Raw genomic sequence first — 21764 nt, forward strand, 5'->3', positions numbered from 1 at the left:
CGCCGGCTTTGAGATTTTTGAGGTATCGTAGGGTAGGGTGTCGGGTAGTGTTCCCCGCTTGCTGTTTATAAGCTTGCAAATAATTGGCTAACAGAATTGGTGCATCCAGGGTAGGGTAGTTGAAAGTGTAGAGCACTTGCTTTCTGATCTGAAGGTTGTGGGTTTGAACCACACCTACTTCTGCAGTACCCTTGAGCAAGGTACTTGTTTTATATTGCTTGAGATTTGGGGGGGGATTACCCAGCTGTATATATTTGTTAAAAAAAAAAAAAAATTGTAGGTAGCTTAACATTGTAAGCTGCTTTGATGAATAAATGTAATGATCAAGTTACTCCCTAAATGTATCTTGAATCAGGTGTTAAGATGAATAAAAGGAACAATGTGGGATTTTACTCTTATAGTGAACACCAGATGGTCATTGGTACATTTGTATAGTTCTGACTCCCCCCCATGTAGTAAAATGTGTGCAGGGTTATCTGATCCAGTATATTGCTTGTGTGCTGATCTGCCTCTCTTTTGTATCCTGTAGCTGAACTCCTTTGAGCAGCTGTGCATCAACTACACCAACGAGAAGCTACAGCAGCTCTTCAACCACACAATGTTCATCCTGGAGCAGGAGGAGTACCAACGAGAGGGCATCGAATGGAGCTTCATTGACTTCGGCCTGGACCTGCAGCCCTGCATCGACCTCATTGAGAAGCCTGTAAGTTTCCAGCGCGGAACTACCCAGAGGAAGAAATGCACTGCTTAGATCCTGATCTGCCTCATCTACTTGACTTTGTGCTCCCCCACCTTTCTAGTTTCCCCTCTTTAACCTGTTGTGTTCTCATTGCCTTGCCCTCTGCCCCTCCAAGGCTAGTCCGCCAGGCATCCTGGCCCTCCTGGATGAGGAGTGTTGGTTTCCCAAGGCCACAGACAAGAGCTTTGTGGAGAAGGTGGTCCAGGAGTTGGGCACCCACCCCAAATTCCACAAGCCCAAGAAACTCAAGGATGAGGCTGACTTCTGTATCATTCACTATGCTGGGAAGGTAGGAGTGCAGTTCACACTTAAGCAAAATCTGACTTGATGTGATCTTTGTGCCTGAACAGTAGGTTATAGTTTCAATCTCCCACATCAGGTGGACTACAAAGCAGATGAGTGGCTGATGAAGAACATGGACCCTTTAAATGACAATGTGGCAACACTGCTCAACCAGTCCTCAGACAAATTTGTATCTGAATTATGGAAAGATGGTAAGGAGGAAAGGGGAGGTTGGGACACACAAGCTGTATTTAGATGCCTGTGAAAGTGCTCTAGCTCTACAACTATTGATGTCAAAATGTCTGATCAGTTGGTCTCCAAGGCATCTACAGTTGTACACAGAGTTCTCATTTTAGCTCTTTTGACATTTTAGTGTGGTCTTCTCACAGCTCTATACACGTTTAAATCTGCCTGGATATTTTGGGAGCTCACTCATGGTCGTCATCGTTTTTTGTTTTTTGTTATCCTTCATCTCCCTTTCTAATCCATGTTGTTCATACCTTTTGACCTTTTTGGTTCCATCTTTTTCTGCCCTTCCCTTGACCTGCTCCTGCTTTATCCATCTCACACACTCAGAAGTACTAAGTTGTCAGAGAGCCTATTTTTATCAGCGTTTTCCCATACTCCACCTGGACTCAGGTGATTGGTTTCTTCTCTCTTGCCACTTGCCCACCTCTTAAACATTCCTGTTTTGTCTATTCGCATGTTCAGTCCCCGTCAACTACTCAAAGCAGATAACCTGATACTTTGCCTTGTGGATCCTTTCCTTTTTTTTCAGGACATATAAAATCAGTGTTGACCATTTGAAGTGTTTTTTTCCTCAGCTTCTCCAGAGCTGCGACCTGCTTACACTTCTTGCTTTGTCCCTTTCTGTGTAATAGTGTTTTTTGGGCCCCCTGGTGTTGATCGTTGGTACTGCAGCAACGGGTATATATTGCATGGGTGTGATTATTTTGATTGCCACACCTACACCCACATGCGTTTGCAGTAGTGTAAACACTCATGGGCATCTCCGCAAACTAAAATGCATTAACCAGGGTGTACAGTTGGTTTCAGAAAGTCTTAGTTTTCTAGGTGTTTTTTTAGCGTTTTTTTGTGCAGTCATAAAAATATGTACGAAGTTTGTCACCTTTTAGTTGTTTAAAAGCGGGATTAGTGAACTGTTGAATGCCAGTATGTGCAAGGTTTTGAGCTACTTAAAATTGATTTATACCTCAAGCAGGCTAGCGTAAGTGTGTGTGGGGCATGTCTTTTAGCACAAGTAGCCTAGAATACAATTTTGTTGGAGACACTAGGACAGTACATTTTGAATGTTGGTGTATTTTGCATGTGGTGTGGTAGTATATTTAGTCACACAGTTTAACATGCCACAAGATCTGTGCACACTCAGTGGGTGTCACCTCTCTCCCTCCCCACTGCATTGAGTTGGCTCAGTTTCCTTTTGAAACGCATGCTTTGCCCGCATCTCCCTCCCATCTGTTGCTCTGCCAGTCACCGAGTGTGTTGGTTTGACTTTGGTCACCTCTTTGGAACATTTTTTTTTTTTGTTCACCCTTTTCATCCCGTCTCTCCATGCATAACGGGTACAACAGTTAATGCTTTTCCTTGCTGCAACCTCTAGTGGACCGCATCGTGGGCTTGGACAAGGTGGCCGGCATGTCTGAGTCGATCCCTGGGGCCTTCAAAACGCGCAAGGGCATGTTCCGCACGGTGGGCCAGTTGTATAAGGAGCAGCTGTCCAAGCTGATGGCCACGCTGAGGAACACCAACCCCAACTTTGTTCGCTGCATCATCCCCAACCACGAGAAGAAGGTGAACTAATTTTCAGCCTTAAAAATGCAGAAAAGGGGAAATAAATCATTGTGCTGGACAACCTCCTCAGGAATGTGAGAAAGTAATAGTATACACTTGTTTAAATTTGGCAGATGTTTTCTACTTATTGTAAAGCCTGTGTGACCATTCCTCTTGCTGTATTCATGTTTGCCTTTGAACTACATTTGCATCCAGTGAGTGTAGCAATTCTTGTAATATCTTTGACTTGCAAGGTCAACTGTAAGGAAAAAAAAAAACTGGGTAAAGAGGGTAATCCAGAATGTGGATTCTTGATTCAGACACTGTTTTCTTTGCTAATGTTGCATTCTACTGTTTTTTTTTTTTTTATTTTTTTTTTTTTTCCTCCTTTCTTCTCCTCCCATCCTTAAGTACAACTGATGGTAATGCTGTACAGATTTTCCTGAAAATAACTTATGGATGAAATTACTGGAGATTACCCCTGTTGAACTGCAGGATGTAATGCAACTCTGTGTCATTGTCCATAGGCAGGTAAGTTGGACCCTCACCTGGTTCTGGATCAGCTGAGGTGTAACGGTGTTCTGGAGGGAATCCGCATCTGCAGGCAGGGCTTTCCCAACCGTATCGTCTTCCAGGAGTTCAGGCAGAGGTAAATGATGAAAGTCCACACATTATTGCTTGCGGCATCTATTGTGAGTCCATGCAGTTTAAACAAACTTACTGTTTGTTCTTTCTTTGACACACACAGATATGAGATCCTCACTCCTAATGCCATTCCTAAGGGCTTCATGGATGGCAAACAGGCCTGCGTGCTCATGGTAAGGAGCTTCCGCTTGGACATATGTTGGCAAAGCTAACAAAGCGGAGTGATAAGTTGAGGGTCATGTCATTACTAGCCTCTTCAAAAGGATAGCTTTTAAGTGTGTGCTTTACTTCAGTTTCATATTTACTGATATGTCAGTTGAACTATATTTAGTTGTACATGACCAGAAACATCCTGGGGCATTCAGGACTATAGTCCCTTAACCACAGACCTTTGAGTTAAAAAAAGATTGGAGGACCAAACACAACATTCTTTTTCAAGCTTATATGTACTAAGTGAATCTTTGTGTAGGAGGAAATGATATGATATACTGTCCCAATCAGATCAAAGCCTTGGAGCTAGACCCCAACCTGTACCGGATTGGACAGAGTAAGGTATTTTTCCGAGCTGGTGTGCTGGCTCACCTTGAGGAGGAGCGGGATATGAAGATCACCGATGTCATCATCAGCTTCCAGGCCTGGTGCCGTGGCTATTTAGCCCGAAAGTATGTACTGTTACACCGTGTAGTGGGCACATTTTTAGCTGAGAGAACAGTTGCAGACTTTCTCCTGCATCATGGAATGGGTAAAACTTAAGTGTGAAGAATAACACTAATGTGACAGCGTGAAGCCTATTTCATTTTCAAAATATCTAGTAGTGTTTTTTATTTTTAATTTAACCTTTCTGGCTAGGGGTTGGCTTTTTGATTATGTTGAATGTAATTCAATAAGTGTTATACTGCATGTTACAATCTGTTGGACTCTTTCTAGTTTTTTCAGTTCAATCTTGTTGATTCCTGCTGCTCCTTTCTTTGTTAGGGCTTTTGCCAAGAGGCAACAGCAGCTCACTGCCATGAAGGTGATCCAGAGGAACTGTGCTGCCTACCTGAAGCTCAGGAACTGGCAGTGGTGGAGGCTGTTTACTAAGGTAGGCTGACATTCCCCAGGTAAGGAATGCAGCAAGCTTGTTGCCCTTTGCTTGGAATTCCATACAGCGTGAATGACTGAGTTACCCTGATCACTCAGGTGAAGCCCCTGCTGCAAGTGAGCAGACAGGAAGAGGAGATGCAGGCCAAGGATGAGGAGCTATCCAAGATGAAGGAGAAACAGCAACACACAGAGATTCAGCTGAAGGAGATGGACACCAAATATCAGCAGGTGTGGAGCAGAGTCATCACTGCTCAGATCAGCACTGAAGGATGTCAGCACAGAGACCACATGCACTTAGTCTGGAGTGTGGTGACTGTAGCCTTCAGAACCTTCTGCTTCAGTTCTGGGCCAGAACACTATTTGATTTGGGGGAAGTAACTGGTTTTGAGAGTCCCTCCAGTACCAGGGACTGAGATCCTTTAAACAGAAGTTTCATTATATAGTAACTGATTAAATATTTTGTATGAACTGGTAACATTGTGGAACAAGTAAATGCTTACTGGATGATGATCTCTGCTTACAGCTGAATACAGAGAAGATGGCCTTGCAGGAACAGCTGCAGGCAGAGACAGAGCTGTGTGCCGAGGCTGAGGAGATGCGTGCTCGCTTGGCTGCCAAGAAACAGGAGCTGGAGGAGATTCTGCATGACCTGGAGGCACGGGTGGAAGAGGAGGAGGAACGGGCTTCACAGCTTGCAAGTGAGAGGAAGAAGATGCAGCAGAACATTGCGGTGAGGAGGAAAAGTGGAGGGCCAAAGGATTATTGGTTTGGCTTCTCCCAAATGTACACATGGGACTAAACACAATGGAACAGTGGTCACTTTGTTGTTGCACTGTGTGACATTTGAGTTGTCTGTCGATCAGTACATCAGGCTTTTTTTAACTGACAGGCAGCTGTGACTTTTTTTTTTTTTTTTTTTTTTTTGTCTTTGAAGGATCTGGAGCAACAGCTGGATGAAGAGGAGGCTGCCAGACAGAAGCTCCAACTGGAAAAGGTCACCTTGGAGGCTAAGGTCAAGAAGATTGAGGATGATGTTATGGTGCTGGATGACCAGAACAGCAAACTTTCCAAGGTTTGTTAACCTGTGCTGGTGTGTGTTTTTATTGGTTTCCGTCCTGCACAACTAATGTTGTAGGCCTCTTATTGATGATTTTATGTGAAGTCGTTTAAGCAATTGTATGTTTTCCTGAACCTCCCATATATGATCTGAGCTTTAATTCAACGTGGAAGACATTAGGTCTTGGTTGTCATTAATTGGTAAGAATTTTTGGGGTGTCTGTTCATTGGATGCTGTTTTGATGATTTTTGCAAACAGGAGAAGAAGCTTTTTGAGGAAAGAATTGCTGAATTCACCACAAACCTGGCAGAGGAAGAAGAAAAGTCCAAGAGTCTGCAGAAACTGAAGAACAAACATGAAGCAATGATCACTGACCTGGAGGGTAAGTGTTGACTGACTGTGGCTTTGTCTCTCTGGTGTTCAATATGTACAAACAGTGCCTTGTTACAAAATGACATGCCTATGTCGTCTTGTGCGTGCCATTTTTAATAATTGGAATCTGCCACTCCTAGTTTTCCTTTTTTGGCCCCCCTTCTGATCTCCCTCTTTTCTGCCCACAGACCGTCTCCGTAAGGAGGAGAAGCTGCGACAGGAGCTGGAGAAGAACAGGCGCAAATTGGAAGGAGATTCCACTGAGCTGCATGACCAGATCGCTGAGCTACAGGCACAGATTGCTGAGCTTCGTGCCCAGCTGGCAAAGAAAGAGGAAGAGCTCCAGGCAGCCTTAGCAAGGTGAGCTGATCTTTGTTGGATGGTTACTGCTTTTTTTTTTTATTATTATAAAAAGCTCTTTTGTGCTCTGCTATGTTGCTGTATGCTTTTAAACTACAGTGTAAAAAGACTTTAAAGAAAAAAAAACAGTACTTTTTTTAATGCATGTATGACCAATAGATTCATAAGTACAAATACAGAAGGTAGAGACAACTTTTTTAAACTTGTCAAAGCACTTTAGTTGTGAGGTGTCGGTTAATTGTCTTTCTGTGAGATGTACGTCGCTTTGGAGAAAAGCATCTGCTAAATGAGTAAATGTATTGTTACCCCCCCTCTTTTACCCATCCACAGAATTGAAGAGGAGGCAGCCCAGAAAAACCTTGCACAGAAAAAGATCCGGGAGCTGGAGGCACAGCTGTCGGAACTACAGGAGGACCTGGAGTTGGAGCGTCAGGCACGTGCCAAGGCTGAGAAGCACCGGCGAGACCTAGGGGAGGAGCTTGAGGCTCTGAAGACAGAGCTGGAGGACACACTGGACACTACTGCAGCACAGCAAGAGCTCAGGTACTTGGTTGCTTCATACTGTGGATGCAGTGCTAGAGGGCATACCTGCAGGCAGCCTCTGCAGTGGTGTAACATTGTGCTATATAGGAATTGTTCTACAGCAGCTCACAGAAATGCATACCAGTTTAGTACTTAACCTCTGAATGTAGAATGATGTATTCAGCAGAGCTTAGTGTTTGGAATGCTCTCCTGTATGAAGGACTATATCCCTCTTCCATGAAATGAACGATTCCTTAATACACTAACATATATATGTGTCTGTGTGGGACGTCAGTTGGGTCTCTCTCTGAATAATTTGGCAAAATCAGTTATGTGCCATTCACCTTGTGTTCAAACACCTGTTGCAGGGCAAAGCGTGAGATGGAGGTCACGCAGCTAAAGAAGGCTCTTGAGGAAGATGCCAAAGTCCACGAGCAACAGTTGGCGGAAATACGGCAGAAGCACGGCCAGGCCTTCGATGAGCTTAATGAGCAGCTGGAGCAGGCCAAGAGGGTAGCTGTCCGTTTTTTAAATTTTGATGTCACTATCATGCACATTTCCGCTGGGAGCCTGTTCTGACTGATTTTGGCTTTGTTATGCTACCCTGACAGAACAAGGTATCAGCAGACAAGGCCAAACAGGCCCTGGAGAGCGAGCGCAATGAACTGGCCATTGAGCTGCAGGGGCTTATGCAGAGCAAGGGAGATTTGGAACACCGCAGAAAGAAGGCAGAGACTCAGCTGCAGGAGTTGCAAGTCAAGTGTGCTGAGAGCGAGAGGCAACGTGTAGAGCTGTCCGAACGGGTCACCAAGATGCAGGTACGCACCATTAACGTGGTACCACCTATAGAATGGTGAGCAGTGTTGCACTGACGTTTTGGTCATGTTGCAGACAAGTTGCTTTTGGAATGAATGTAATTCTAAGGCCTGTTCCTCCTCTTAGACTGAGCTGGAGAACTCCAATGCCTTACTTAATGATGTGGAAAGCAAGTCAATCAAGGCTATCAAGGACTGTTCCAACGTGGAGTCGCAACTGCAGGATGTACAGGTAAATGGCTCGCTGCTTCCAAACTGGACATTATAATTGTTCTGTATTGTCATGGACACAACCAGTTTCTTATCAATAAGAAAAATTGAATATGCAGTCTGAGAGAACCTATACCTGTAGGCATTAGAAAAGCATTCCACTGTCAATACTTTCTAGAACAGCCTTTCAACCATCTCTGTTCCTCCTTGTCTCCTTGCAGGAGGTGCTCCAGGAGGAAACGAGGCAGAAGCTGTCCCTGTCTACCCGTCTCCGACAGTTGGAGGATGAGCAGAACAGTCTGCGAGAGCAACTGGAGGAGGAGGAAGAGGGCAAGAGGAATGCTGAGAAGCAGGTTGTCTCTCTGCAGGCTCAGGTATGCCCTACTCCTGTACTCACCTCCGCTAATCTCTGCCGCCCCTTTTTATATCGCCATCCTTTTTCTGATTTCATGATGGGCCTTCCTGTTTTGTGCTGCAGCTAGCTGAGATGAGGAAGAAGAATGAGCAGGAGACAGGCGCTCTGGAGAACGCAGAGGAAGGACGCAAGCGGGTGCAACGTGATTTGGAAGGCGTTAGTCAAAGGCTGACTGAGAAGTGCTCTGCCTTTGACAAATTGGAGAAGACCAAGAACCGTCTACAGCAGGAGCTTGATGACCTTCTGGTGGATCAGGACCACCTGAGGCAGATTGTCTCCAACCTGGAGAAGAAGCAGAAGAAGTTTGATCAGGTAAATGTTCAGCAATTGGTTGCTGTTGGGCAACCGAATCGGTGATAAGTTGAAAAAGACGCCCAGTAAGTTCTGTCACAGGCAAGTAATTTTGACAACCTCAGATTTCACAATCCCTTCTGTATTGCATGTCTAATGTACTGTAACATTTCTGTACAGTATTTTTAAAAAAATGTTCACGGGTATTGACGGAAACCATATGTTAAGCTTAGACTAGCTTTCCTGCCTTCGCAGATGCTGGCTGAGGAGAAGTCAATCTCAAGCCGCTATGCAGAGGAACGTGACCGGGCAGAGGCTGAGGCCAGGGAGAAGGAGACGAGGGCCTTGGCACTGACCCGTGACCTAGAAACACTCATGGACCAGAAGGATGAGCTGGACCGGGCCAACAAGCTGCTCCGTGCAGAGATGGAGGACTTGGTCTCTTCCAAGGATGATGTTGGCAAAAGTGTAAGTGTTTCCTTCCTCTAGAGACTTTGGTAGACTATACAAATTTTAATTAGTTTTCAAGGCACATAAGGGCTCAGTTTCCTGTGGAACACAAATTATACTTAATTTACACAGAATTAATATACACAGTATAAATGCTGAACAAATTAATTTAGCAAACTGTTCTCCAAAGTGATGTACAATTCAGAGATAAAAGTGCATTTCACCAACAGGTACAGATGCAGACATAGTACAGTATGCATGTATGATGACAGCTTAAAATGACATACAGCACATTAGGAGCGGCATATAGAATTGATGTAAATATCGAATTCTATGGTGCATAAATGTTGATAATGGTCACATTTTATTAATCTCTGTGGAGAAATTCACTCAGGCTGCCACAGTAACAGTACCAAAAGCATGTCTTTGGGAGGGAAACCGGTGTGAACATGAAGAGCAGGCAAACTGTACACTAAGCGGGTATAGAACTCTTGGCCTGTCCATGTGCTGAGAGAGCAGTGCTGTCGATTGCTGCTGTGTACTTAAGTGCTATATGAACTGATATTTTTTACGTGATCATTTTGTGTCTCGCACCACCACAAGGTAGCTACAGTGTTAATTGGAACAGTAATGTAATGTTTCCATAGCTCGGGATTACTGCTATTGACCTCAAGTATTTTTCACTCAAGTCGCATATTGTGTGACCCAGAAACAGTTTTTCTGTATTTGTGTATAGTTTCTGTGTGTGGTGTGTGTGTGGGGGGGGTGGGGGGGGTAAACGGATGCCTCTCAAAGCATATTAAGGCCATTTTCTTTTTATTTCCCCCTACACCCTGTTCCCATCACAGGTGCATGAGCTGGAGAAGTCAAAGAGAGCCATGGAGCAGCAGCTGGAAGAGATGAAGACCCAGCTGGAGGAGCTGGAGGATGAGTTGCAGGCCACAGAAGATGCCAAGCTGAGGCTGGAGGTCAACATGCAGGCCATGAAGGCCCAGTTTGAACGTGACCTGCAGGGTCGCGATGAGATGGGCGAGGAGAAGAAGAGGCAGCTGGTCAAGCAGGTGTGACACTTTCAGAAGCGAACTCCATGCTTCATGGCTCATGTTGATGTATGGTCTCTCTAATGGAGGCAAAGAATCTGATATTTATTTTGCTGCTTTTCTACAAATACATTTAATGTAACCTATTTAATTATTTACTCATTTTATACAGCTAGGTAACTTTTACTGGAGTAGTTCAATATAAATACTTTGATAGAGAGCCCTACAGCAAGAGGTGGGATTCAAACCTGAATCTTTCAAGTGGAATTTGGCAGCTGTTACTTGTTAGACCCTGTCTACATATGCCAAGATCCAGGACTGTGAATTTAACTTACAACATTGTTAAGTGAGATTTTTCTTTAACAGAAAGGTTACTGATTTGTATGGTGTCAACACTTGACTCTTTGAGCTTATGAATTTCCTGTTGTTACCTCCCTAAGTGCTAGGCTGGCCGTTTCATCTGTGCACTCTCCATGTCCTTGAACCTAGGTGCGGGAGATGGAGATGGAACTGGAGGATGAACGGAAGCAGCGCACAGTTGCTGTGGCAGCCCGCAAGAAGCTAGAGCTGGATCTGAAGGAACTTGAAGCGGCTATTGACACAGCCAACAAGAACCGCGAAGATGCACTCAAGCAGCTGAAGAAACTGCAGGTAAACCTTTGAGTCAGACGCACACCTTCCTTAAGATATATATTTTCTGTAGAGGACTGGGAATGTTTGGTCTTCTCTTAACATTAGATGAAAATGGGCGATGGACATGTTCAGAGAACGGCTGCCCTTGATATAAAATGAAAAACCTTTTTTTGCTTCAGGCCCAGATGAAGGATGTTCTTCGCGAACTGGATGACACCCGTCTGTCCCGTGAAGAGATCCTTGCCCAGTCCAAGGAGAACGAGAAGAAGCTGAAGAGCATGGAGGCTGACATGATTCAGCTCCAAGAGGTCAGTAAAGTGAAAAGGACAAGTGTTACATATGTAATGGCGTCTTTCTCTGGCACATCCTCAACACCTCTGGTTACCCTCTCTGCCCCATCCTACAGGAGCTGGCTGCAGCCGAAAGGATGAAGAAACAGGCTCAGCAGGAGAGAGACGAGCTGCAGGATGAGATCAACAACCAGGCTGGAAAGAAGTAGGGCACAAACTCACCGTGTTACACTTGTGGTTGTAACTACTGCTGATAAGGGCATGCCAAGTGGCATGCCAGCTGGTTCCAACTCACATGCAGGATATACCCTCTGTAGCTCAGTGATTTAGTTCAGATGGAGAGCCATGCTGATTGGTTCTTGTGTAGGACTAGTAACAGCCTTTGGATACTATTCGCTTCCTCTTTGTGCAGCTCCCTGAACTCGGAAGAGAAGAGGAGGCTAGATGCTCGCATTGCTCAGCTGGAGGAGGAGTTGGAGGAGGAGCAGAGCAACATGGAGCTCCTAAATGACCGCCTGAAGAAGGCCCTACTGCAGGTATGAAGTGGGCACTAGGAGTTGGAAGGATTGGTGGGATGCAAGTAGGCAAAGTGTGAATAGTCTTAGGAAGCCAAACATCAATGAAACTCAACCCTGGCATACTCCTGTGTGCTGGTTTCTAAAGCTGCTGGCTTCATTATGCTTTATTAAGGTAACATTTCAGTTGTGGGACAGTCAAATGAGTTTCATTTGTATTAGAAATGGCTTTTAAAAAAAAAAAAAAAAACCAACCCTGTCCTCCAATGGTCCCTCAGGTGGACCAGATGAATGTAGAGCTGACAGCAGAGCGAAGCGCCTCCCAGCGCCTGGAAGGAGCTCGCTCTCAGATGGAGCGCCAGAACAAGGAGCTGAAGCTCAAGCTGCAGGAGATGGAGGGTGCAGTAAAAAGCAAATACAAGGCCTCTCTTGCTGCCCTGGAGGCCAAGATCGCTCAGCTGGAGGAGCAGGTGGACATCGAGACCCGGTAGGAGACTCCTGACTTTCAGGGGCTTGGATGCTCTTTGCTTTACTGTGTGTTGTATGCAGATTGCATGATCTACTGTCACATGCTGTAAAGACCTAGATGTTTGTGCTAAAACACTGCAGGTGCTAAGCATCAGACTGACTGACTTGCTGTCCAAAAAAAGCACACATTTTGTTTCTTTGCTTAAAGTTGCGGGGTTCGAGCCCCCTATGTCGACATTTATCAGCTGTGCAGGAATCGTGAGGTGGAGTTGTGGGAACTTGGGTGAAGTGCCAGATACTGACTGGTGTTCTCCCCAGGGAGAGGCAGCAGGCCTCCAAGCTGGTTCGCCGCACAGAGAAGAAGCTGAAGGAGGTCATCCTCCAGGTGGATGATGAGAGACGGAACTCGGAGCAGTACAAAGACCAGGTGAGTCCCCTGGCACTACCTCGAAGCCCCCTCTGCTGGCCTATAAAAGTGAAAACCGGCAAAGCAATAACTCTGAAGGCTCAGCAACATTGTTAAATTGATTCTTTCTGCCATGGCTAGTAGAATGAAGTGTTAGGAGCGCTTTTCTGGCAGTCTGGCTTGTTACGCCTTTTTACATTAGAAGCATTTCTGTTTTCACACTCCTCAGTACAGTACTGATGTTAATGTTGATGGCACATGCTTAACCCCGTAGACAGAGAAGCTGAACATCCGGATGAAGCAACTGAAACGGCAACTGGAGGAGGCGGAGGAAGAGGCTCAGCGGGCAAATGCCAACCGCAGGAAGCTGCAAAGGGAGCTCGAGGATGCCACAGAGTCGGCGGATGCCATGAACCGCGAAGTCAGCAGCCTGAAGAGCAAGCTCAGGTATGTGCTGGTCTTATTGCAGGACTTAAACCTGCAACTGCTGGAGCTGATTTAATATGGTCTTGGTGGTTTTTCCTGTTTGACAGGAGAGGCGATTTGCCTTTTGCTGGCATGAGGCGCATAGTGAGTCGCGGAGGTGCTGAAAGTGACGAGGAGAGTGAAGTCAAGAGCGAAGCCTCAGAGCCCAAACCTGAGTGATCAACCCATTGCAGAGGTCATGCAGTGCCACCCTCCTTTATGCTGCAGCAACTTGTTCCACACAGATGCTCTTACTATAGATGCAGATTTGACTCCTAACGACTATGCAGAACATACTGTAACACACACACATGAACAATACTGTACACCATACCGCAATACATTCATTAGCTGAACATTATCCTTTCCTGCCTTGGTCTCTGACAATCTTCCTTGTATGAGAGACACACTTGAGACAATCAAGGATAAACAGACACATGAATATGGGCCAAATTTCATTTCCCCCTTCCTCTGATATTTTGAATATGAATATTTTTATAATGAAACATTCCAGTAATTCCTGTTTCTGGCTCTATTTTTCTAAATGAATTATGAAGTTAAAGGAGGAAGCAAAAGCACGAGACCAAAGTAATATTGCAATCTAGGATTTGTATTTTTATTCTGTTTTGTAATGGTTTAAGTATGAAAATACGTTTTCTCTGTACCTCTTTATAATGCGGGTTTATGTGCAGAGCTGTACTGTATTTAAATTAGCCGCAGTTAGCATTGTGCTACTCCATATATGCAATAATACTTGGGGCTTAAACTTCATGTGCATACATCTATAGAAACATGCAGGTGTGCAAAAAATTTTATAAGGCTTACTACATGTGCATGTGTGACTGTGCTGAAGCTTTGCACTGAGCAAACTGTTTCCTTTGACTTTGATTAATGAAGCTATGCAGCCATGCATTGCATTGATTTGCAGAATTAGAACAGTGCGACGAAGGGACAGTTACAGTCAAAGTAAAGGAATACAAAGATTGTCCTGTGCACATGGTTAAAAAAAAAAAAAAAAAAATGCCAACATACACTATAGCCTTAAACCAGTTAAATTCTGTTGGTAGTTCCTGATGTGTAATTTTATAGCTAATTCATTACTATCTTTTTAAAAATACATGAGGCAGGGATAATTGGGTAGTTGTTACAGCACACACTGTACTGCCTGAGCACAGCTTGCTGGGAGCAGGTGGGTTTTACATGGGGCTTGATGGTAGAGGGAAGTAATTTTTGGCTGAGTCAGTACAAGCCTACAGTGGAAGCACTCTTCATCCAGGTCACTGTTCTTGCTCAATGCATCTGTCCAGGGTTTTACTTCCAGAATTATTTGATGTTTAAAATAAATAAAAGCCAGTCCAACTAAGTGTGGCTCATGGAGGTTTGCAGTGGAAGGATTGTTGGCAAGCTGTGCTCGGTTTAAGCTTTCATTCACACTGTTATTGGGAAGGGGGACAAATTGATGTGTAATCTTGCATTTAAAAAAAAAAAAAAAAAAAACCCCTAGTTTGTATTGTTCCTTTATATGCAGCTCGGAAATAAATATTGCAATAAAGATGGCTTTCTCAACTGTTAACTGTATTGGTCTTTGTGTTTGCTTGACCTAGGAAATGGTCGGTTAAATTATTCGGCAGTCAAAAGCAGGTGAGAATTGAGAATTTGAAAAACTTGCACAGAGGTTAGAAAAGTATTTATCATAAGTGGATTTATTTTTTTTTTTACTTTGAAGAGTAAGTTTTGTTTTAATTATCCTGCTCAAGTCTATCCCAGTGCCAGCTGTCATTGTCAAATTCCTGTTTCATTTTTTGGCTATTTTAAAAACTTAACAGTCATGTCACAAAACATTTTCCTCACTGTCCAGTATGTTTCCTAATATAAAAAGGCTCCGTCTGTACCTTTTGAAACCACCCCAGTACACCCAGTTGCACTTCCTTTTATTTTTTTTAAAAAAAACGAACAAGGTTAGATCTAGAGTTCTACAGTTCCTTCTCAGTGAGACTAATGAGCAAACCACGTTCTAGAAGGACATTTACTTACTCGCTTTGGGAGACCATCCCTTCATGACTTGATGCTACGTTATGGCACCGCCTTGCCTGTAGATGGCGCTGTTTCGTCTTGGAAAACGACAGTCTTCTGGGCCCGAAGTGATCAGTGAAGGTTGTTGGCCCTTTGCCCTCATGTCTCCTCCTCCTGTTAGTGAAAACGCACAAACCCCAAAACGTGAAGAACACGTTTCATTACACCTTCCCTGGAACTTATTTCCAATAACGTAACAATTTCGTGAGAGCTGCTGTTTTCCGTGATTTCATTGGTCGTTGTTTAAATGTGTGGCAGTTGCGTAGCGAACCCCCACGTTACAGCCAATCGCAGTCCACGGATTTGACCAATCGGAAGAAGGTAATTCTTACTTGACAATGTTCTTAGCGCTTAAAGTATTTCGCTTGATAGCGGCGCTGAGTGCGGTCAGTTATCCAGCGTACTGAGTTTTTTGTAACCAGCACAAAATGTATTGAATCAAACATTCTCAGCCTTTTTTTTTTTTTTTTTTTTTTTAAAAATTAAATTCGTTCCTGAAATATTTTCCCACAAAGTTCACTGTTTCGCTGATACCTTAAAGTGGTATGAATATGGTATGTGAGGTACAGTTACAGTCAGTGTCCTTGCCGGTGCCTCCCTGTTTAGTCAGTGTTACATGATTTAAAGGCTAAATCATTCATTGCTTGGGAACAGGGGGGGGAGTCCGCTTAGTTTAAGTTAATTAGCACAGGGTGGAGACTTTTCATTTGTCACTTCAGAGCACTTCTCCCGCGCGCTAGTCACTCGTGTGTGCGCTGGGAAATCTCCCTACGGGACACAGGTCGACGCGAGCAGACAAGAGCCGCCTCCGGTCAGTCCGTCGCCGAGACGCGATTCGGACCCTGCGACGCGACGCTGTAACGAGAGGCGCGTGCTGGCGCCGCTAGCCCGAGTCCTCTGCTGATCCGTTAATAAGTAACTGCATCGGAATAATTGGGCGCAAAAAAGAAAGAAGCGCGTGAGTCAGGAGATCGCTCTGTGTGTGTGTGTGCGCGCGCGCGGTGCGCTCGCTCCCTCCCCTTCCCTGACAAGAGGATAGAAGATCATTCAAGACAAGTATCGTTCAGATCTCCTACAGGAGCTTCTGGAGCAGGAAGATGGAGCTTTGCCTGGTAAGGCAGAAATAGACACATTTCCTTTGTGTCTCTGATTGGAAGGAAGAATCCGCCTTTCCTGCTTTGTTACTGCTGTCAAGCCAGAGAAGTACAATCATGATAAATGTACAGGTGGGTATAAGATGGAATTTTGCTGAAAGGTTTTAAAAGAAAAAAAAATCGGTTTAGGAGAAAGATTAATAGCCACGGATTATGAGGAAACACTTGTCTGAGTTGCTTCTTATCCATTAGCTGAATTTCCTAACAGTTTGTCCTTGATATCAGCACTGATTTGTTTCCTCTCATTATTTACTCACTATAAACAAGGTCTTATATTCGGGGGCCTATTGCATGTTAAAAAAAGCCCTAAGGTACCCTAAACAAAAAAAAAAAAAAAAAAAAAAAAAAAAAAAATCTCGGAACTGAATTTCGCCGTATTTTAGTATTACCTCTTCCGTCACATACCTCCGCAGTTAAGACAAAACGGGTGTAAAGAAGTGAAGAGACGGAAGCAAAAGCAATTTACAAATCACAATGCTGTGGAAAAAAAAAGTATTTGCCACTTTCCTAATTTTTTTTGTATATTTGTCACAGTGAAATGATTGAGATCAAACAATTTTAATATTACACAAATATAACCCAAGTAAATACAAAATGCAGTTGTTAAATGATGATTTCATTTATTAAGGGGAAAAAAAAGCTGTCCAAACCTATCTGGCCCCATGTGGAAAAAGTAATTGCCCCCAAACCTAATAATTGGTTGTGCCACCCTTGGCAATCAAGCGCTTGCAATAACTGGCACCGAGTCTTTCACATCGCTGTGGAGCAATTTTGGCCCACTCTTCTTTGCAGAATTGTTTTAATTCAGCCACGTTGGAGGGTTTTTGAGCATGAACGGCCCGTTTAAGGTCATGCCACAGCATCTCAGTTGGATTGAAGTCCGGACTTTGACTAGGCCACTCCAAAACCTTAATTTTGTTTTTTTGAGCCATTCAGAGGTGGACTTGCCGGTGTGTTTCGGATCATTGTCCTGCTGCATAACCCAAGTGCGCTTGAGCTTGAGGTCATGAACTGATGGCTGGACATTCTCCTTCAGGATTTTCCGGTAGAGCGCAGAATTCATGGTTCCATCAATTACGGCAAGTCGTCTAGGTCCTGAAGCTGCAAAGCAGCCCCAGACCATCACACTACCACCACCACGTTTGACTGTTGGTATAATATTCTTTTTATGAAATGCTGTGTTAGCTTTACGCCAGATGTAACGGGACGCACACCTTCCAAAAAGTCCAACTTTTGTCTCCTCAGTCCACAGAATATTTGCCGAAAAGTCTTGGGGATAATCAAATTGTTTTTTGGCAAATGTGAGACAAGCCTTTGTGTTCTTTTTGGTCAGCAGTGGCTTTCGCCTTGGAACTCTCCCACGGATGCCATTTTTGCCCAGTCTTTCTTTTTGTTGAAACTGGAACACTGACCTTAACTGAGGCAAGTGAGGCCTGCAGTTCTTTAGATGTTGTTCTGTGTTCTTTTATGAGCTCCTGGATGAGTCGTCGTTGCGCTCTTGGAGTAATTTTGGTAGGCCGGCTACTCCAGGGAAGGTTCACCACCGTTCCAAGTTTTTTCCATTTGTGGATAATGGCTCTCATCGTGGCTCGCTGGAGTCCCAAAGCCTTAGAAATGGCTTTGTAACCCTTTCCAGACTGATACATGTCAATTACTTTGTTTCTCATCTGTTCTTGAATTTCTTTAGATCGCAGTGTGATGTGTTGCTTTTTGAGATCTTTTAGCGTGTTTCACTTTGTCAGACAGGTTCTGTTTAAGTGATTTCTTGATTCAACAGGTCTGGCAGTAATCAGGCCTGGGTGTGGCAAGTGAAATTTAACTCAGCTTTCCAAAAAATGTGGTTAATCACAGTTCATTCATAATTTAACAGGGCGGCAATTAGTTTTTCACATGGGGCCAGGTAGGTTTGGACAGCTTTTTTCCCTTAATAAATGAAATCATCATTTAAAAACTGCATTTTGTATTTACTCAAGTTATCTTTGTGTAATATTAAAATTAGTTTGATCTCAATCATTTAACTGTGACAAATATGCAAAAAAAAAAACAAAAAAAAAAAAACAGGGAGGGGGCAAATACTTCTTCACAGCACTGTATATTCCTCCATGGACCGAAATGAACACCCTGGGACAAGTGCCAGGCAACGCGTGTGTTGAGCCTTACAGCCCCGTTGTAGATTGTAGAATCCCCAGAACCTCTACGCCGATCTCGTCGCCCCTGTGCCGAAAAAGCCGAAGCCACGAATACGCAGAAGTCAGAGGATGCGTTTGTTTTAGTCTAGCGCAAGGAAACCGAGGGAGAACCTCACTGCGGCTGCCGAACTGCTTCGTGACCTCCTGCGCGACAGACCCGTACGCATGAAAGCTGCAGTTTCTTGATGAAAATCCCAGAAAACGAATGTCCGCTCTGGCGCGACGGGGCCGCGCAACGATTGAAGCGTGTCGAGGAACGTATCGTCATGCGGCGTTTCCCCGCAGGCGCACCCGGCCGTCAAAGCGTTCGTGTGCGGCGCGCTCAGCGGCACCTGCTCGACCCTGCTCTTCCAGCCGCTGGATCTCATCAAGACGCGCCTACAGACCCTACGGCGCGACGTGCGCAGGGGGTGAGTGGACCCGAGACGTCCGCTGGGCGTCTGGAACGGCAAAGGCCTTCGCAGACGCCACGGATCTCCTTCCGAGGGCTTTTCCTTTCACTCGGTCTTGCCGTTGCCCTGCCTGCTTTGCGGATCGAGCCGTACTTGCCTATTCTGTGGCCGCTCCCAGTGGGTGCTTCGTTATACCTCTTTCTTTCTTCTCCTTTTTTTAAAAAACATTAAGGTGTTCATGTCCGCGTTAATGTCCCACCTCGCTTCTTTCAGGTCACCCAGGATCGGGATGGTTGCCGTGGTGGTCAGCGTTGTACGAACGGAGAGCATCCTGGGCCTCTGGAAAGGAGTTTCTCCGGTGTGCCCTCTCGCACCCAAGCCGCTGAGTTAACGTTTCCTGCTATGCGTGCACTTGAACTTTTAAAAATATAGTTACGAAGCAAATTGCACGGCTTACGTTACCAGAGCTGGTTAAACAGATGAGCGATATTGAATAAATGAACTGTGTTTCCACGATGCCGAATACGTTTCTCCAGGCCGTTCGTTCATTCCAAGCGTGACGTACCTCATGCGTCTTGTTTCACCTTCCGCCGCAGTCATTTGTGCGCTGCGTCCCTGGGGTGGGCATCTACTTCGGTACCTTCCACGCCTTGAAGCAGCACTTCTTTCTGGAACGTTCTCCCGGTCCCGGCGAGGCCGTGCTGCTGGGTGCGGCGGCCAGAGCGGTGGCCGGGGTCTTCATGCTGCCCGTCACTGTTGTCAAGGCACGTTATGAGGTGAGGTGTCCCAGAAGTACGGAAAAGGTGCTTCGCGTGACTCTTGAACGTGCGCTGTTGCGTCATGTTGTGCCCTTGTTTCTCCAGAGCGGCATGTATAGCTACGGGAGCGTGTTCGGGGCACTGAGCAGCATGTGCAGGACAGAGGGACCCCAAGCCCTCTATTCGGGACTGACTGCCACTCTGCTCAGGGACGTGCCGTTCTCCGGAATGTACGTCATGTTCTACACGCAGGTCAAGGCCACCTTGCCACAGGGTCAGTACCGCACTCGTGCAGCTCACGCGCGCGCAAATAAATTAACGTGTAACGGCAGGGATACTTTAATAGGTCTTCAAGCACGTTGCAATGTACGAGTGTTCACTTCTCGCAGCGTAAGCATTTCCTTTCCTTAAACGGAATTGAACTTTTCATTGCGGCTCCCTCATTCATAGAAAGTGCGTTCAGCAGGCTGAAGAGCGAGCTCGTTAAGACGATTGCGCCGAGTAACTGTGCCGTTTGCCCACTCCAGCGGTCGGCTTATCTCCTTGCGCCCCGCTGGCGAACTTCGGCTGCGGGGTTTTGGCGGGCGCGATGGCCTCTCTGGTCACCCAGCCTGCCGACGTCATCAAGACTCATGTTCAGGTCAGCCCTCAGCTCTTCAGGAGACACATGGATGTTGTGTGGTACGTGTATAAGGTAAGACCACCGGAAACGCGGTTACTGCCGCACAAACTGCAAGAGATGATGTGATTAAGGAATTGTACGTCTGGCTGTAAAAGGCCGAGGAGGGTTCCGTTCCCAGAAAGAAAACTGCAGAACAGATTTGAATGCACTCTAAAGTATTTAACGTTGTGTCTCTACATGATTTTTTTTTTTTTCTGTCTAGCACATAAGCAGATCATAGTGTCGTTGCATTGGATGGTAAAGAACATTACTGGGTTTACTTGAGCTTTCTCTCTCCTCCACCCCGACTTCAGGTGCAAGGGCTGACTGGCTTTTTCCGCGGGGTGGTTCCTCGGTCGCTTCGGCGGACCATGATGGCTGCCATGGCGTGGACTGTGTACGAACAGCTAATGGCCCAGGTGGGCCTCAAATCGTAGTTCAGTGCAGGAAGAGGTGTTTATGTGTGGCTAAGAGACATGCAGCAGGAAAGGGGGATGAATTCATAACACCAAAATCATTGTTGCCTTTTTTTTTAAAAAACATTTATTCACTTACAATGGATATTATGCAGTGTTACCAGCCCGCACACCTTATTCACCACAGTGACTTACACTGCTAGATACACTACATTACTCATCCACACATCAGTGGAGCACACTCTCTCTGTTACTCACAAACTATGGGGGAACCTGAACAGCATGTCTTTGGAGTGTGGGAGGAAACCAGAGCACCCAGAGGAAACCCACACAGACATGGGGAGAATGTGCAAACTCCACACAGACTGAGCAGGGATTGAACCTGCATTCTCTCACACCACCCACCCCCTGTGATACAGCAGAGCTATTTGCTGTGCCACCATGCCATCCAGTCATTTTTATTTGACATAACGTGGATAAATTATAAAATGTAATGAGGGGTCTTCACATGAAGGTTTTTGTCTGCCATATTAGGTATAATGTGTCTTTTGCAGTATTATCAGTGAATTTTTGTGTACATTTTTTTTTTTCTAATAAACAATCGTTTTATTTATTTTCTAAAGCTGTTGCTTTACCCTTAATTGTGGACTTCTTATGACTTTTCCATGTCTGCTAAAGATATTTTCCTTTTAATCCAAACAAAAATAAATAATGCTATATAATAAAACAGTGTTGTGCCTCAGTTCTTCTTTTGTGGGTTCTGTTTTCAGGGTTTTACTGGCATCCCCGGGGAGGTTAAGGTTGTTTGTTCTCTACATGACACGGTTGAGCAAATAATTTCCTTCATCCTCCTCAGCTATGATCACATCCTTGGGTGCTGAGAAAAAACGGAGATAGAAATCATCTCGCTGTTCCGACACGCTAACACGGGGTACGTCCCTGGTTGTGTAGTCGGTACAATCAGTTCTACCTCCGCTGTTGACACACGGCAGCCTCGTGCCCTTTATAGATAATGGGGGCAGGGATGGAAAAAGAGGACTGTAAATGGACAGACTGCAGGGGAGTGGAAGAATATATATGACAGATGAGCTGGTCTGACTCCTTGAACCAGCTGGAGGAATTTTAGTTTGGTTTACAAACACACACACACACATTTTCAGAACTGCTCCTCCCTTACGGGGTCACGGGGAACCGGAGCCTACCCGGCAACACAGGGCGTAAGGCCGGAGGGGGAAGGGGACGCACCCAGGACGGGACGCCAGTCCGTCA

General features: G+C 45.2%; 2 protein-coding genes across 4 annotated transcripts in view; both read left to right on the forward strand.

Annotated features, from left to right (window-relative positions):
* myh9b (myosin, heavy chain 9b, non-muscle) overlaps positions 1–14422 on the forward strand; it is a 29078-nt gene extending 14656 nt beyond the window's left edge. For both annotated transcript variants that reach the window (XM_018757152.2, XM_018757153.2), the window contains 30 exons: positions 1–22; positions 530–703; positions 855–1028; positions 1119–1233; positions 2643–2833; positions 3340–3461; positions 3561–3630; positions 3959–4119; positions 4433–4541; positions 4640–4771; positions 5067–5273; positions 5478–5615; positions 5859–5982; positions 6161–6332; positions 6663–6875; positions 7223–7367; positions 7466–7672; positions 7797–7901; positions 8101–8253; positions 8358–8606; positions 8841–9053; positions 9884–10096; positions 10565–10726; positions 10888–11016; positions 11115–11203; positions 11411–11534; positions 11792–12000; positions 12300–12408; positions 12662–12834; positions 12921–14422. The exon at positions 1–22 is cut by the window's left edge and continues 250 nt beyond it. In XM_018757152.2, coding sequence (XP_018612668.2) covers positions 1–22; positions 530–703; positions 855–1028; positions 1119–1233; positions 2643–2833; positions 3340–3461; positions 3561–3630; positions 3959–4119; positions 4433–4541; positions 4640–4771; positions 5067–5273; positions 5478–5615; positions 5859–5982; positions 6161–6332; positions 6663–6875; positions 7223–7367; positions 7466–7672; positions 7797–7901; positions 8101–8253; positions 8358–8606; positions 8841–9053; positions 9884–10096; positions 10565–10726; positions 10888–11016; positions 11115–11203; positions 11411–11534; positions 11792–12000; positions 12300–12408; positions 12662–12834; positions 12921–13032 — 4516 coding nt within the window. In that variant the 3' untranslated portion in view covers positions 13033–14422. The remainder of the gene's footprint in view (positions 23–529; positions 704–854; positions 1029–1118; positions 1234–2642; positions 2834–3339; positions 3462–3560; positions 3631–3958; positions 4120–4432; positions 4542–4639; positions 4772–5066; positions 5274–5477; positions 5616–5858; positions 5983–6160; positions 6333–6662; positions 6876–7222; positions 7368–7465; positions 7673–7796; positions 7902–8100; positions 8254–8357; positions 8607–8840; positions 9054–9883; positions 10097–10564; positions 10727–10887; positions 11017–11114; positions 11204–11410; positions 11535–11791; positions 12001–12299; positions 12409–12661; positions 12835–12920) is intronic.
* A 1001-nt stretch (positions 14423–15423) lies between these two features.
* On the forward strand, positions 15424–20547 carry LOC108937320 (mitochondrial glycine transporter A-like). 2 transcript variants are annotated; one of them, XM_018757150.2, is made up of 7 exons: positions 15424–16037; positions 18554–18678; positions 18934–19018; positions 19257–19436; positions 19524–19692; positions 19946–20112; positions 20394–20547. In XM_018757150.2, exons 1-7 carry the CDS (start codon positions 16023–16025, stop codon positions 20514–20516), a joined length of 864 nt encoding a protein of 287 aa, XP_018612666.1. In that variant the 5' UTR covers positions 15424–16022; the 3' UTR covers positions 20517–20547. The 2 variants fall into 2 exon arrangements, with proteins under 2 accessions (XP_018612666.1, XP_018612664.1); XM_018757148.2 differs by having other exon boundaries at positions 15425–16151.
* The last annotated feature ends 1217 nt before the right edge of the window (positions 20548–21764 follow it).

Source organism: Scleropages formosus, chromosome 8 (genome assembly GCF_900964775.1).
Source record: "Scleropages formosus chromosome 8, fSclFor1.1, whole genome shotgun sequence".
Classification (NCBI taxonomy): domain Eukaryota; kingdom Metazoa; phylum Chordata; class Actinopteri; order Osteoglossiformes; family Osteoglossidae; genus Scleropages; species Scleropages formosus.